The 16227-nt window shown below is 32.6% G+C and overlaps 2 protein-coding genes across 2 annotated transcripts in view; one reads left to right on the top strand and one right to left on the bottom strand.

The window, feature by feature from the left end:
- Positions 1 to 3311, top strand: part of LOC117690118 (uncharacterized) — a 29537-nt gene extending 26226 nt beyond the window's left edge. Inside the window, exons 7-10 of the mRNA XM_034473385.2 lie at positions 70 to 127; positions 1485 to 1555; positions 2468 to 2799; positions 3232 to 3311. Of these exons, the coding sequence (XP_034329276.2) occupies positions 70 to 127; positions 1485 to 1555; positions 2468 to 2799; positions 3232 to 3252 (482 nt within the window). The 3' untranslated portion in view covers positions 3253 to 3311. The remainder of the gene's footprint in view (positions 1 to 69; positions 128 to 1484; positions 1556 to 2467; positions 2800 to 3231) is intronic.
- A 75-nt stretch (positions 3312 to 3386) lies between these two features.
- LOC105333073 (prominin-1-A) lies at positions 3387 to 15523 on the bottom strand. The gene is made up of 27 exons (XM_011435882.4): positions 15163 to 15523; positions 14667 to 14722; positions 14171 to 14302; positions 14012 to 14085; positions 13477 to 13597; positions 13087 to 13153; positions 12727 to 12810; positions 12174 to 12382; positions 11711 to 11785; positions 11432 to 11495; positions 11077 to 11153; positions 10584 to 10657; positions 10176 to 10325; positions 9625 to 9748; positions 8364 to 8455; positions 7966 to 8050; positions 7659 to 7811; positions 7303 to 7389; positions 7080 to 7154; positions 6886 to 6939; positions 6469 to 6549; positions 5953 to 6021; positions 5723 to 5812; positions 5295 to 5410; positions 4440 to 4466; positions 4041 to 4073; positions 3387 to 3525 (listed from the first exon to the last, which is right to left on the bottom strand). The coding sequence occupies exons 1-27, from the start codon at positions 15431 to 15433 to the stop codon at positions 3501 to 3503; spliced, it is 2565 nt and encodes an 854-aa protein (XP_011434184.3). The 5' UTR covers positions 15434 to 15523; the 3' UTR covers positions 3387 to 3500.
- Between the last annotated feature and the right edge of the window lie 704 nt (positions 15524 to 16227).

Genomic DNA, 16227 nt, shown 5'->3' with positions numbered 1-16227 from the left:
CGTGAACATCTCCTTGACAGGGCAGGTTGACGTTTCTCCCATAATGCCTTTTGTGTTTTACTGTCATAGCTCACAGCCATATTGACAAAAAAGGCCTGTCGTCTGCGAGGAGTCGTGCTGCTCTCAAGTAAGTTAAATTATGTGACGATATAAGTGTCGAAAATAAAATATCATCTTATTTCGTATGTAGATATGACATACTTCTCAATATGTAATCTTTGTTTTCTTTAAGAATAAAATGACATTAAGGAATTCCTTATTGTAATATATACATGAAGTTCACACGTTTGTACAGTATACCACTTTGTTAAACATGTCATCTCAAAACATGTGTAAAAATGTACGCAATCAAAACATGTGCTTCTTCAAAAATATCGTGTACACAATTGCCTTTACAATTTATATTTTCAAAATTTCTTAACAATATTGACGGTATAATTCCGGCATTTTCAGCGGGTAATATTTTTGTATTTATACTTTACAAACAAACATTGCTTTATCGGTTAATTTAATACCTATGATCATAAGATTGTAGAAATTGAATTTACATTTACAGTCAAATGAAAACAATAAAAATGAATTTAAAATATAAATTTTATGAACCTTTCCGATGTGGAAAAAAATTCTCGTGATTAAGAGAATTATGTCTACTGTTTATAATGACATGGATATTTATCATAATGAAGAGCAAATATTCCGTAAAGGTTCATGTGGTATAATGCATTTGGTTTATGATCTTAATTAATATTCTAATAACTCTATACTCTGCATAATCTTCTCTAATTCTCTGCAGTTTGATCCGTGTATTGTAATAGTAGTTTCTTCAGAGGCAAAATTTAACAACAGGAATTGGTCTTCTTTGGAAGTGGTGTAAATATTTTTTTAAAAACCCAAAAATGAGACTAAGACCCTCTCAGAAAAACAACCGTTGTTCTCTAACAAAGATATCAGGAAATATTGATCACACAAATCTATTGATTACCTTGTTTTATCATAATAACACGTTGTCTCACTAACAATGTATTTGTCATGCCGGAAGGGATAGTAAAATACTCCATCAAACGCGCAGTTACAACATGAGAATTTCATAGAATCATAAGGGCTTTAGTTTTTGTTCGTCTTTTCTTTTAATTTAATGTTGGGAAAAAGATTTGTTTAACACAACTATAAATATTTTGTCCCATTTTCGATTAATTGTTGCATTGACTAGAAATTGACATTTACATGATCAATAAATCACCAAAAATTGTTGCGGTCATATAACTCACGTGCACAGCTAGGTAGCGCATTGACATGGTGGAAAATCGCCACAGGACGATATGGGGAAAACCTGTCTCATAATAATCCAACATGTTTTGAATTTTCTACACGATATATCATAAAACTTGCCTGTTAGCCACCAGCATATGTACAGAATATTTTTAAATGTTATGAGATTGACTAATATAGACTTTTGTTGAAGTAGTGTGGTTGTTTATTTACAGAATGAACCTGTCCATGATCTCAACAGTGACCCTGTGTCTTGCGGCGGCCATATTTGTGACGTATGCACAATGTAAGTTAACTAATGTCATTAAAAAGTGTTGCTTCTAGTGCTAAATTGTGTTTTTTATGAGTGTCACTAACTTTTTCCGAAAAAGAAGTGTGCAATTGTGTATTAGATAAACCGAAAAAAAAAATTCTGCTTAATGTAAAAGCTTAATAGCGGATGATCATTTTTGCATCACTTAGCTCGAGATCCACTCCTGCGTATTGTCCAAAATTAATATATGATTTCCTTTTATAATGCTTGGTGAATGTGTTAATGTAAACGCGTGATAAAGAGAGTTTCGGATGGTCAACTTTCATTTCTTTACATAGCATTTACAAAATTGAAATCTTGGTTTTTTGCGTATGCGACAAATAATTATAAAACGCATTCAGGTTGCCTAAAGTTTGCCAGAGAGAATGGTAATTTGCAAGTTCTCGACACATTCCTAAAAAGAGTATAAAATACTGAAAATTAATGTATTTCCAGATTGCTCTTCACAAAATGTCTCATAGGAATGGTTCGAAAATTGTTTCATCTTTATCCACCAGACAATGTGCTAATAGATCATGCCCGTTATGTCTAAACCATATTCATTAATAGTAAAGAGGAAACGTATGATTAAAATTAATTTATTTCAGCGAATTTCGTGCCATTTTCTACCTCTATTCATTGATGCAACTTGTATAAGAAGTCCACTTTATGATTTTGTGTAGTTGTGACAAACAACAGTGTGACGTATGCATGTCTATTCATTGCTGACCACTCACCTTTGTCCGGCATTTGAGCCAAGACTACGCATGATGCGCAGATTTCTTTTTAAACCAACGTCATTTTTAACTTGTTTTGATGCAAGAAAAAAATATCTTCGTCCTACCGAAAGTCCAAGGATTTGTTAAAATGGTTCTATTTAAAGTTTTTAATTTTTTCTTATTTCAGTGGAATGTGCCAGGTACCCGTTGTGCGCCGACAGTATGTTCAATGAACCCACGGTGGTGGAGACCCGATTCAACAATTCCTTCCTAGACTCAGTCAAACTCATCGAACGCTACTCTTACTACCGGTGTGACCCCGCAGAGGAAAAGTACGGGGTGGGGCCTGATAGTAAGGAGTGGTGGGTGTTCAAAGGCTGCGGAGGGATATTTGAGGTGAAAGAGTGCGCGGAGGACGCGAATGTAGCGCTGCAGCAGAAACAAAAGGAAATGATCAAAAACCACCATCGGGAAATCGACCGCAAATGCCGCCAAGGACTTGGACTGGACAAACCAGAGGTACATGTATACATCAAAGTTTTTATTTTCTTAAAAAAAAAATGCGATAAATTTCATTGGCATCGGATTACATGAATTTAATTTTGACAAAAACTTGTTAGACTGAAGAACTTTCGCTCAAAAATTGTTTGCTGAAACTGCTTCCATTGATTTCTTTATAAAACATCGTTATAAAAAGGAAAAATACGATAAATGATAGGGTTTTCAAACCAAAGAACGCATATCAGCAATGAATTATTTTCATGAAGGAAAAAATATAATATTTTTTTGAGTAGCTTCATGTACATTTATAAACTGATTTTTGATTTTTAAGAAGTCTCTTGGTCTTTATATCAATCAGTATTCGATATAAATTTAAAAAAAATACAATGTATTTGTACAAATAATGAATGGTATGCTTTTTATTTATCAATGATATTTATCTCTTTGTAGAAAGCGGCAGAGTCGTTTTAAGAAGTCCGTCTACATTAATGTTGTTTGTCGAGTTCCAAATAAATAATTTATTACCACAACAGAAGAGTCAAACATATCAATACATGTTTTACAAATCAACAAAGCGCTTTAGCATCGTAATTGTGATGGCAGCTAATAACCTTTCGCAAAAATGCGAGACTACTGAATATTAGATATAAATGCTGTCAGTCCTTGTTTTATTAGGATGTATTTTAGACATTGCAAGTGCATCATTCCTCTGTTAGGATTTATTTTGGCGACACTTGGTTGTACCTAGAAGGAAAAAAATCAAACAAAGATTAATGAATTACGGTGAAGTTGATTTTTAAAACAAAATTTTTAAGGTATTTCAATCTAGGACTTTCTCATGTCACGAACAGATTATTTATTATTTGACGTTAGATAGATAATGGACACTTCTTTTAAAGGCGTATCTTTACAGTTACCAAAGTAAAGTAGTGATGAGAATAAACTACTTCCCGTATTTTGCTAAAAAATAGTTAACTGGTATATTTATTTTTATAGATGCATGCAGTTTTAATTGTGTGTTTTCTTTTTTAAATTAACACAATTTTAAGTTTAATGTCAACCTAGTGCACAGGAATGTAAACTAATTCAACAACAGTTAATGGGTTTTTTCCTCGAAAATAAGTCAACTGCTACAAGTTTCTTCTTGGAAACTCCGTGCTTCATAAATGGCGATGTTTCAGAATAACCCTGAAGCTGTTTAGTTTCGTTTGATCTAATTTATTTTTCTCATAGAATATAGGTAGAGGTGTGAATTTTACCTGGGTTGGAAAACATCATCGTCGTCAGAATCGCTGAAATTTTAAAATTTATAGTTAGAATTTTTGTCAAATGTAATTATAAAACTTTAAAAAGGGTAACCTATAGTTCGTCCTTTGATATAGAAGATAACCGTAATTTCATCTCCTTTATTCTTTAAGGTAATTACTGAACTCATCAACAGATTGTTTGCAAATAATTTTATACAAAATTAAAAAAAGAAAGCTTATTAGTGCATCAAATCTTTCAACGTAACGAATATTTTTAACCTAAATTTTTCTCATAATAAATATTCTTTTACTCAACTCAGTAATTAATTTAAACTTTAATTATTTACTAGCGTAAAGAGAATCCCCTCAAAATAGATAATCTTTTTATGTCATTTAATAATTGTTTAATACCTGTAATCATCGTCATCTTCCGAGTCACTGGAAAAAAATTCATTAAATAAATAAATACATGTAATAAAATGGAATCAAAGAGCATCTTATCGTATGATACATCTATTTACAATTTTGGCAATGATGAAACTATTTAACCAAAATGTACGGGTCTTTACCAGAAGTAATATTTTGAGTTTTAGTTGCATTTATTTAAACAATAAAATGCTTTCTTTGGTGATTCATTCGGCTTATAAAGGTAGCGACATGGCAATTTTTTTTTCTACAATGATCGCTACCTTCATAACCCGTATGAATCCTCAAAGAATGCATTCTATTGTTTATATTAACAACAGTTCGAAATTACACCAGATGGTGGTCTGAACCATACGGGAAGAAGGAGAACATCTTTCTTTTAAGTTATTAATGCATTGATTATGAAAAGTTAGTAAAATTCACTAAATAACTGTTAAGGTACAAAAGTACGTTAGCTAAAAGAAACAGCCAAATTGTCTCCTGAGAGACTTTGAGTCTGACATCATCATGATTATTTCGTGCAGTCCGTGATTTTTCTTAGGTCGCTGTACGCTTCGACCAATCGATAAACAGGGCGTGTCAATTTAAGTCCTGTAAGTTTGTTGTCAGATTCAGTCGCTGTAGAATTCGACCAACCAATAAACAGGGCGTGTAGAAACTGGCTGTTTCCATAGAGCTATGCATTAACTATATATTTCCGTAAGAACTAGAGGAAATAATAAATAATACTTGGTAGCTGTAAATATAAAACTATGAACTCAACTTAGGCTAAGTTATGTAGACAATGATGCAATTTAATCTTTAGCAATACTTGTGCACATCAAGTCTGTAAACCAGTACCTCCCATATCCCTCGCACTCCTTCATTCGACGGTAGTATTTGGATAACTTTACAGAGGTGATAATTGTAGGAACAAACAGAATCAGTGCCCAGCCGGTGCCAAACCAAAATCCATTCTACAGAAGAGAATTTCCTGAGTTTGCAAGATTGACACACATATAACACATCGTACATTTTTAAATTGTTTTACGAAATGAAAAAAATATATATTTGTCTTATATATCATATATTAAGTTTAAATGAGCATCCACTTTCTTAAGAAGAATATCTAATTGAACTAAAATTCATTGAACCAAAACACGTGTATATAGAAGCATTGAAATTTTTTTTTCTACAAAATAAATGAATCATATTAGTTTAATCCTAATTATCCTGATCCTTGCTATTATTTGTTCATATAATGATACACATCAATACAATGCACTCACGAGAGCATCGACTGTGTAGCTACAGAGCATGGTCGTGAAGGACTCGTACAGATTCCACAATGGCAGACAGGCCGCTAGATCATTGGATATCTGAACAAATAGACAGAAATTGTCATTACGTACTAATAAAGAATTAGTATTTTTGTTCTTGTTCAGTTAATGGATATATTACAATATGTTTTTTGATTTGTATGAACAGTTTTTTTTTAAACATAGTATAAGCCGCTTACCAAAGAGCGAGTTCGAGCAAAATAAGAATCAATGTAGCCGAGGATAAGGTTTTTGTAGGTTAAGGCGACCTGAAAAATGTTTTATAAGCAATATAAACTGTATTTTAACTGAGACCTGTATCATATTTCTAATGAAATTTCTTTTGCAAATATTCGTGTAAAATATTTTTGATAATTGATAAATTTTATTTAAAATAGGGAATAAACAAAACGTTCTTTTAATTTTTCTACATGTAACATTTATTGCGGCTGGGTGGTCAACCAATCATCAGATCTTTCGTCAAATTTTGACATGATACTGTAAGCAATGACCTGAATAACCTGTCAAATAATTAAAAGAAAGTCCAAATATTTAGCCTTTTCCTATATCTTTATACAAAGTCTTCTTCACGGGGAAGAAAAGTCAAAAAATTGCCACAGCCACCCAGCCCTCATCAGAAACAGCTAATTTTGCAAAATAAAACAACCTTTATCAATATTTTAACAATTATGTTATATTTGAAAATAATGTTTTACATCATTTAATACAGCCGTGGCGTTGTTCTGGATTTGACTATCGGCTGTGGCAGCAGTGGCCAATACGTCATCAATTTTAGTCTGAAATTTTAGAAGAAATTACGGTAAACCAACATTTTTTAGCATGCAAGTAAGCAAGAGCCTCGTTGTCGCGAATATTTTTCGCCGCGAACAAGTCATCAAAGTTTTCTCGTAATATAATATTATTTTCCATTGCTCGGGAAATTTTATCACCGCGAACCAATTTATCTCCAGTAAATCGCGAAATTAAGTGTTCGCGAGTAAGAGTTGGTTTACAGTATTGGCATTAGGGTTTGTCTTGTGGTATCAATAATAGAAATTGAAATCTATTAAACATACATTTTATATTCTTAAAAGAGCATAGGTTTTGATTACTGTTAACATTGATTAAATTACCGTCACGCCTCCAACGGATCCTTCTAGTTTGCCAACCGAGGTTTGCAAGTTCGTCTAAAATAGTAGAATTTGATTCAGACATGCAAAAGGTTTAACATATTTTAGTTGAAGATATTTGATATTTGTTCGAAGCATTTTATTCTAATGTACATTCATATTAGATTACGTTCATTATGTGTCATATCACCACCTACTTTTGCAGTTTCTACAGCTGGAAGGGTTGTGTCTCGAATTGTTTTCGTATCCGTAATGTGCTGAATCCAGTTGTTCTGAAATAGGGTCGAGTAATGTAGCATTCCTTTGTAAAAAGTATTTATATATGTAAAAACTTGGTTTGATAAACAAGATCCCAAGTAACCCATATCTGGTGTATATCATAAGGTCAATTGCGTTTCTTACACGTAGAATAGTTCTTACCCTCGAGGTTCCCGTACATTGGTCTCGAATAGACTCCATTCCAGAGATCATCGAGTTAAAGTCAATCGTCACCGTACTTTGCCCGAGCTAGGAAACAGAAAAATGGGGGAAGGGGCAATCAAAGTATATTTACCAGCTTAAAACCTAGACCCAATATCTAAGAGTCGAGACGATCCAATTCTGTTAACAGCATAGATTGTTTTTACGTAATTACATGTATTACTTTAAACTAATTTTTACTAATTACCGATACAGTATAATATATTAAAAGATTACCAAAAAATCCTTGCAAAAGTAATTCCAAATATATAAATAAAGATAGTATTTTGAAATGTAAACAGTAGAGTTGCCAGTACCGTGGTATTGATGGCGGCGAAATCTATGCTAGAGATGCCAGAGTTCTTGAAGTCGTTCAGCGCCGTGTTCATTTCCGGGGTAAGTACCTTAAAGGACGAGAGGTCCACCGCCGTACTGATGGAGTTGATTTGTGTGTCGATGTCGCCCATGTACTGTAGAATTATAGGACACAAGGGTTTTTTAATTCAATTTTTCTATTCTATTAGTTTCTCTTTCTTTAATATTTAAATAAAAAATACATTGCAATAAAATATTTCAAGGACACAGCTTTTTTATGTTAGAAACAAATGATTGATTTTATTTTACCTGACTGTAGTTCAAATAGTTGTCAATTGGAATTATTTTCTCCAACGATAGTAATTCGAAGGGGGCTTTATTCATTCTACAACCTCTGGAATATATGTAAATGAAAATATTTCATTAAATTCCTTTCATACAATAATTACATGCATGTTTAATCATTCTTGTATAAATTTCTTTTGTACGTTTTTATGAATTCTTCATTGTAGGTTTAGTTGGTGACAGATTTTGACTGTTTTAGAGCTAGATTTTTTATTTTATCCAAGTATGTATAATGTTTTTGCCATTTTATTTTACCAGTCGTGTATAACAGTCTCAGAGCTACATGCAAGTAGTAATATATCTTTTTACTGAATTATGTATCAGTATAAATCTAGAAGACGACTATGTAAGCGTAAACTGACAGAAGTGTCCCGTATAAACTGATGTTTGCTGCGGGATCGTTCAGGATCATCTGTCCCAAGTTAAATCCGGGCACTCCCCCGTCATCCACAAACTGTAATCAGAGCGCTTATTTCAATGTATCGAACACTTCAGAACACAATTAAGTGCAAAATTCAAATGAATAGATAAATAATAAAATAATAACAGATTTTTCCGCGAAACAGTGTCATTAAAATAAAAACTTAAGTTTTTTTTTATTTTTCCCCGTATCGCAAATACACATGTACTTATTTATTTGCACTTAAAATATAACTATCTTCACTTTCAAAAATGCAATACACTTAAGGATGACATTTACTCAGAATGAAAAAAAAAATCTACTGATGATAAAAAAAACCCATCTATTGTGTATTATAGACCTTTGATTGTACTGTTATTTTTCACTTTCAAAAAAGTAGGTCAATGACCTACTTTTTGAGTTAATGGCCATTTAATATTTTTTGAAAAATCAAGAAAAATTCCATAAAATATTACACTAAGATTGAGATTTTCTTAATTGTAATAATATTACAAATAATAAAACACTTTCAAAAATAAAATACAGTTTATAAATGGTATTGGAACTAAATGGGAACAAACCATTAAGATTTCAGCAACAATTTTTAAAAACATTTCAGTCCGAATTTCCTCTATCAGTTTTTAAATTCCTACCCATTTTTGATCCAATTTTTAAAAAATTTGAATGATGATAATACAAAAACATTTATAGTGTTGAACTAATTGTACTGACCTTATTCTGTTGGCATAAAATTCATATTAGGTCAATGATCAAAATGTTGAGATATGGCGTCTTTTATCATTTTTAAGCATTTTTCAATATTTTTGCAATATGTGCCATTATATTATTTTATTGAAGAAGTGAGGTAAAACCAACAGAAAATATGCAAAATTATATAGACTAAAATATAAAATCTTAACTTTTAATATAAGAGTACTGCCCAAAATTTTTAGTGGAAAACAAAATTTTCAAAATTTAGTCCGAATTTCCTCTGTTTGGCTAAAAGTCTATTTTTGTTTGAGCGTAATTCCATAATAAAGTAAAAATATTGAATGTTTAGTCAATATTAATTTATTTCATAAATTCTTTTTGTGTTTGAAACAAATTTTACTCATTAAATTGAATTTTATAACAATTCGAATCTGAGAACTCAAACCCTGAGTAAACAACACCCTTAAGTTAAAAATTTGAAAATATATGACTTGTCTATATGAAAATATTACATCACGGAAAATGGACATGTCGAGAAAAGTTTGACAGATTTTCTCAAAGTTTCCTCCGATCATAAAGGCCACGGTTGTTAGCAACATCAAGAGGGCTCCTATCAAGAACATAATGGCGACCGCTCTGTAACGAAATGGTTGTCTATTTGTTAGATTGAGACAATGCTTCGTCGTTGTAATAAATTTATGGTCATTTTATCTTCACTGTCGGATACATGTATCAGTATTTTGAAATAATTGAATATTAAACTTTACATTCAACCATAAGAGTATATGAAGCATAGAGTAATGTGTCCTACTCTTAAAAGAAAAAAATATATTAAAGATTTGTTAAAAAAAAACTTATGGAACTGAACGATTTTCTTAAAATTGTGTTCGATTTCTGTGAATTAACATAATCTTCCTTTCAAATTTTCTTCTGTGGATTTTAATAAATGATAGAGTTAATGTGTGCATGATATACATGTTTTATGTATCAACGATTCGATAACGCTAAAATTCGTGCAAATATATCGATAATTTAATCTGTGTCTGAGATTTGATTCACCCACAGAATGAGCAAGCATCCTCCACAACTCTCGCACCCTCCACGCTTGGTTGGTTTTACATTCTTCTTACAACAGCATCCACAAAGCATTCCACCAACCAAAAGCAGTGGTATGAAGGAGAAAATGCCCATCAAACCATAGCCGAAGTACTGCCTGTAAAGATATCTTGTTTGCAGAAAGTTCATCGCAATTCTAGGTTTTGGTTGCGTTAGTTTTGGAACAAATATTTCCCTGATCAATATGCTATTATTCATCGTAGCAATTTTTTTTCAACTTGAAAATGTTGAAGTATAGCATGCATTATAAGTAATTAAGAAATACATTGATAATTTACAACCAATATACTGAAAACAATTAATTAGATATAATAACATTAAATTATGAAAATTTCCTGTAAAAAATCTTTACTACCTGTAGACATCGTAGTCTAAAGCTGAACCAAAGAACCCGCGCATCGAGTTCTTCAATTCTCGAGTATTGAAGGCCTGAAAAATAATGGGCAAGTGCTTGCAAAACAAATATTAGAAAATGACTAATATAAAACTACTTTCAAATATCATTAATATAATATAAATTTTTGCTAATCATTTTCCTCCCAATTGTATATACTGTGGTTTCATCAATATTCGTTGAATACCAATTTTCGTGGATTTCGTTGTTTAGTTGATCCACGAAATTAAATGTTTATTGAATTGCAATTTTTATTAACATTTTGTATTGATAGGGTCATTGGCCACGAATTTACGTATCCTTGAAACGGTAATTGTCCCTTTATCCACGAAAATTGATGCCCTTGAATATTAATGAAACCACAGTATTATAATTAGCATAATTTTTGTACCGACATTTTCTCATTGTAAAGCACCGTTTTACAGCGTTTTACACCGTTTTACACTGTACATACGTTGTTGATTTGAGCCAGAAAATCATCCACCATTGTATTAAGCGTGGCTTTGAAAGTGTTCAGCGTGGTTTCAAGCGCTAAAATATTCAGAATCGAATGTCTAGATCTCTTCAAGGAGTCTGGGTGTTCAACAATTAAACCAACAGATTCTTACATTTATTATTTAGCCGTAAACTATAATTTAGTAAATTTTTATTTCTTTAGCTATTGTTCTTTTTTCAATATCTTTACAAAAAGCAGTTGCAATGCATTTGTGTAAAAATGACCACAATTGTCAAGTCTTAGTAAAGCTCTTAATTCATGCAGAAAGATCATGTAGAACAACAAAACTACTGTGACGTCAGCTAGGACTTACAGGACTGGATGGATCCTGTCTGGCCGTCTATCGTCGTCTGCATGTTATCCAAAGCAGCTTTGGCCTACATCAAATGTAAGCAAATATTAGTCAAAGTCAAAATAAAACATCTTTATTTGTTGTTGATTGATAGTTCAAGAATTGGAAATCGGGCTTATTGTAAACACCAAACTTCTACTTTTTAAGGCAAGTATTATTATTTATATCACTGAATGGGAAAAACAAGCATGGGTAGAAAACACACTACTCTATAACCTAGTATCATATAATGGTACACACCTCCAGCGCTACTTTAGTAAGGTTTTTGGCAACGACATCCTTAATTGCAGTCTGTGTAGAGGTCAAATCTGGAAGCTTCATTATATAATTTGTTCAATCAGTATACATGTAAATATAAAACTTAGTTTAAAAGTTCGTCATCACTATATAATGAACAAGTATATATATATATATATATATATATATATATATATATATATATATATATATATATATATATATATATATATATATATATATATCACTAATATATTAATATGAATCAAGTCTACAATGATTTATGGAGTTCTATATTTTCAAAAATCTCATCTAAATTTAAGTTCATTTTTTACAGTGCTAAATATATACGAAGAAAAAAATCAAGTCTAAGGTGCAATAAGTAACTGCGCATTGTTGGTTTCTTATCTACAAGTGTTTGTAATTCGAATCATTATATAATAATATAATAATATATCTTTTATACCGTGGAAAAATCAGCGTTCATCGTCATCGATGACGTATCAAAACTGTTGCAGACTGTTGTAGGGGTGCAGTCACTCGAACATCCTGACTTGGTCGAGTCGATTGCTGACTTGAGGGTGGACAGGCTGCTGGAGAGCGTGTTAGCTGCTGTAACCAGAGTGTTCTTGTCTGCTATCACTGCATCCAAATTGGTGTCGATTTCGTTCAAAGCTTGAAAACAAATTGCGACATTTCTGTATCTATATTTTGATTGCTTTAACTAAAAGTCGCAATAAGTCAATACCACAATGGGATATACATGCACATGTAAGTCGACGGACACATGTTTACAGTAAAGTAACTTTCAACATGTACATTTACAAAGTGGAAGCTTTCAAATCTGATGGTGACATGTGATGCATTAGCGTCTTTCATTTTGTTTTGACAGGAGATTAACCAATGCATGTGCATTCAAATACGGACATGTGCATCGGAACTTACAATTGTATCTTTCCTATGAGGATCAACTTTAGTTTATGATCGGACAAGTTCAATCTGCAACAAGTAAGACTTACTAGTATCAAGTGCCAAAACAGCATTTATCACCGGGTCAATGCTTAGCACGGCGAAAATCTTTGTTGTCAAAACAGTTCCAATGCCTGTAAGTAATCAAATAACTTACTTAGTATTACAATAGAAATTATATAATATATATTATCCGGTTTGTTTGGTTTTTTTAAGGGGGGGGGGGTTGTTAAAACTATTATATGCTCGAGTACATGTACATACATGTAAGTGGGGTTATCGGGAGTATTTATGCAAAAGTTTTTGGGGGTTTTTTTGGGCAAAATGCTAGTTATTGCTCTTTGTTGTGCTCTTGTACTTGTAGTCATTTTTAACTAAAGATCCGTGTCAGAGAAAGATGCCATTTGTACCTGATATATCTCTGATGATTGCTTGAGAAATGATAGCGTACATGTCGATAGCAACGTAACGAAATTGCTGAAATGGAAAAACATCGATTAATAAAACACCGATATAGTAATTTCCTAATTATGACACTAGTATCTCGTACTGAAGCGAAAATTAAGCAATTTATGGACCTCCTTAGAAATCATATTAGAGTCTAATTAAGATGTTATTTCATCAAAATCATAGACTAGATTTCATATCTCATTTTTAATTAATTGCGATATTACCATCATGTTTTAATTTGTTGGTTATTTTAAAGCAAATGATTCGATTGTTAACGATAAAGTGGAAAATAACGAGCTCCTCTTGCAAACAGATTAATTATCAATTATTTGTATAGCACATGTCTTTACCGATTGAGTGTTCAGCGAGTAAGCATAAACGTCGTCTAGGTTGTCAGCAATGTTAACGTCGGCGTAAGACAGCGCCACGGTAAAGCGGCCGTTAGTGGCGTAAATACAGCCAGCGGACGCCCTGAAACAGAGAGACACAGAGTTAATATCTCTCTCTCTCTCTCTCTCTCTCTCTCTCTCTCCATTTACATATTGGGATCTTAATACATGTACCATAATTTAAAATTGTAATTTTAATTTTTTTGGACAACGCCAATGGCATTTTGTGTTTAACACAGTATGTAACACGTAATACCAAATGTTATTCAAGAGCGACATACAATGGATAAGCGAATCATAATGTCGTTAGTTGAACTGGTTCTAAGAAACCTTATAAACGCTTTTTGGGATAAAGAATGATAACCTAAACAATCAAATATGCAAAATCCATTACCAGCTACAGTCATCATAAATTAAGTTCATGTTAGATTTGGCAATTTTTAGGCAACTTTATGTTTTTGCGACACTTAAATCTCAATAGATACGGTAGTCTTACGTCATCAGAACAGCCAACAGAAACACCGCTTGAGCAAACCCCATTCTCTTACAGTCCTCGTTGTCATCATACTCCTGCAATGCCGAGATATGTTGAATATAAAAACCGGAGAAATATATGGTCATTGATAAATAATTCCCTGGAAGTGTTCATAGTTACCGCTTTAAGGTCGCCACCGCAGTTACCGCAGCAACGGCAGCAACAGAAACAGCAACCACAGAGAGGCATGAACACCACATAGAGGAGGCCTATCACCACACACACCGCGAACCCCATGGCATAGTTAATTAGCTGAAACAAGGGCAGTGGCATAGTTACGTACGGTGGCATACTACTGCCCATTGTTTCATGCAGTTCATGTTGTCGACAGGCTAGCTAATTATATCATACACTGTCACAATAACTATGTTAACATGCAAGAAAGTGCAATCAGAAAAAAAAGTATAGAAAAAAATCAAATATTGCCCACATGTGACTTCCAACACAGGGTGAAACTGTGTCCTTCAGTCAACTGAAATATGTTTGAAAGGTGACTGAATGGCATAACTCTGCCAAAATAAACAAAGCCAGAAACTAAGTAGATAAGCCAACGGACTGTTGATTTACTGCATTTTTAAAGATGTGCAGTATACCTTAATAATTAAAATCTAATTACCTCCATGTATTGTGCACCGATGTCAAATTCGCCATTCATAATCTTCTTTATCAGACCTGGACATGATCAGAATGATTTACTTTATTGTACATACAATATTGATTTAACAGACACCTGCCTTTACTTTTTTCGTAATAGAAAAGTAACACTTTCTACCTAATACTGCACATATCTCATTATGCGTGGCTACATTGTATAATTATTTATTTTTAAAGCAATAAAAATAACAATACGCTTATGTTTGATCTATATTAAAAAGATTTATTACGAGAACAACTCCAAATATATTGACATTTAAGTGTCAAAATTGCTGCATGGATATTGTGTTTTTCTCCATATTTGTTTTGCACACATATAAAGCTTCTTCAAATTACATGTATAATAATTTAAAAAACAAAATTCCCACAACTGTAACAAAATCAATCTGATGTTTAGAATACGTCAAGTGTTTTCATTAACTCTGCCTTGAGATAATAAAATACGCTGATTTACTTACTAAACGGGAAAGGTTTGGGCTGGATAGTGTTGACAAAACTCCTGGCGAAGGCGAACAGCGTCCCCAGCCCTCCATCACTGTATGTATTGGTGGTCTTATACTTGGTCCCAGTGGGCACAGGGCCCCATTCTATCGTACCATTGTCGTAAACCTTGTTCCCAAAGTAATCGGTGATGGTCGCGGATCCCACGGGGTCTATTTGTACCATAAGTGATACACCTAGGACAAGGATAATGACCCGGATATCCATTTGGAAAACTAGGAATGTCATGTGCGGAATTTTCCCATTTATATCCCAAAACAATGCCTACATCTTGTACATAACGCAGCCATTTTGTCCTACTGTAACCTACACTTTTAAATGTAGATCACGGTCTTTAATCATTTCACCAATTACTTCACCGGATTATTTCATTTAACATCGCGCGTCTTAAAAAACGGCTGTGGAATTAAGATCCATAATCTGGGGTATTATGATTATGTTTAAATCATTTGACCTATTTATTACGCAGAGAGCATTAGAACAGACAAAAACGTACGAGTGCCACGAAATAAACGATTGACGATTGGAATGATGTGCAAATTTTCATATTTTCTTCAATTTTATAAGCAAAGTGTATTGCCATTTATATTTGAATTTCATTAAATATAAAATATCATAAGAGACCGTATACGATAGATTGATGTTTACCTTACCTTTAGAATAGATATGATTTAAAATGTTAGGAATTGTTAATTGTACCTTGTGAGAAAACGAGTGATATCAATTGGATTGAAATAAAGGTATCATACAAAAATTGTTTAGCTGTCGTCTTTAAGTAAGTAATTAGGTTCAGTTGAAATAACGTTTTTTCTGGCTTGCCGAGCCAGAAAAAAAATTGTATTTTAGGAAATATACAATTCCATCAATCTAAGGGTAACCCTGGTTGAAACATATTACATGAACATTTGAATAATTTCGAACAGCACAGATATGTGCTGCAAAAATATGATCAATGCTCAATGTAAAATGAAATGCGATTTAAGATAACTCATCTATTGGAAATAATAGGCTCAAATTTTAAT

The sequence above is a fragment of the Magallana gigas genome, chromosome 8 (genome assembly GCF_963853765.1).
Source record: "Magallana gigas chromosome 8, xbMagGiga1.1, whole genome shotgun sequence".
NCBI lineage: Eukaryota > Metazoa > Mollusca > Bivalvia > Ostreida > Ostreidae > Magallana > Magallana gigas.
Note: the sequence above shows the minus strand (reverse complement) of the source record. Positions and strands in the feature narration are given on the sequence as shown.

Coding starts and splice junctions, on each gene's coding strand:
- LOC105333073 (XM_011435882.4), bottom strand. CDS start 15,433: ATGACATTCCTAGTTTTCCAAATGGATATCCGGGTCATTATCCTTGTC. Junction 12,383..12,726: donor TGTTTTGGCACTTGATACTA/GTAAGTCTTACT, acceptor TTTGTTTTCAAG/CTTTGAACGAAATCGACACC. Junction 11,154..11,431: donor GACAGGATCCATCCAGTCCT/GTAAGTCCTAGC, acceptor TGAATATTTTAG/CGCTTGAAACCACGCTGAAC.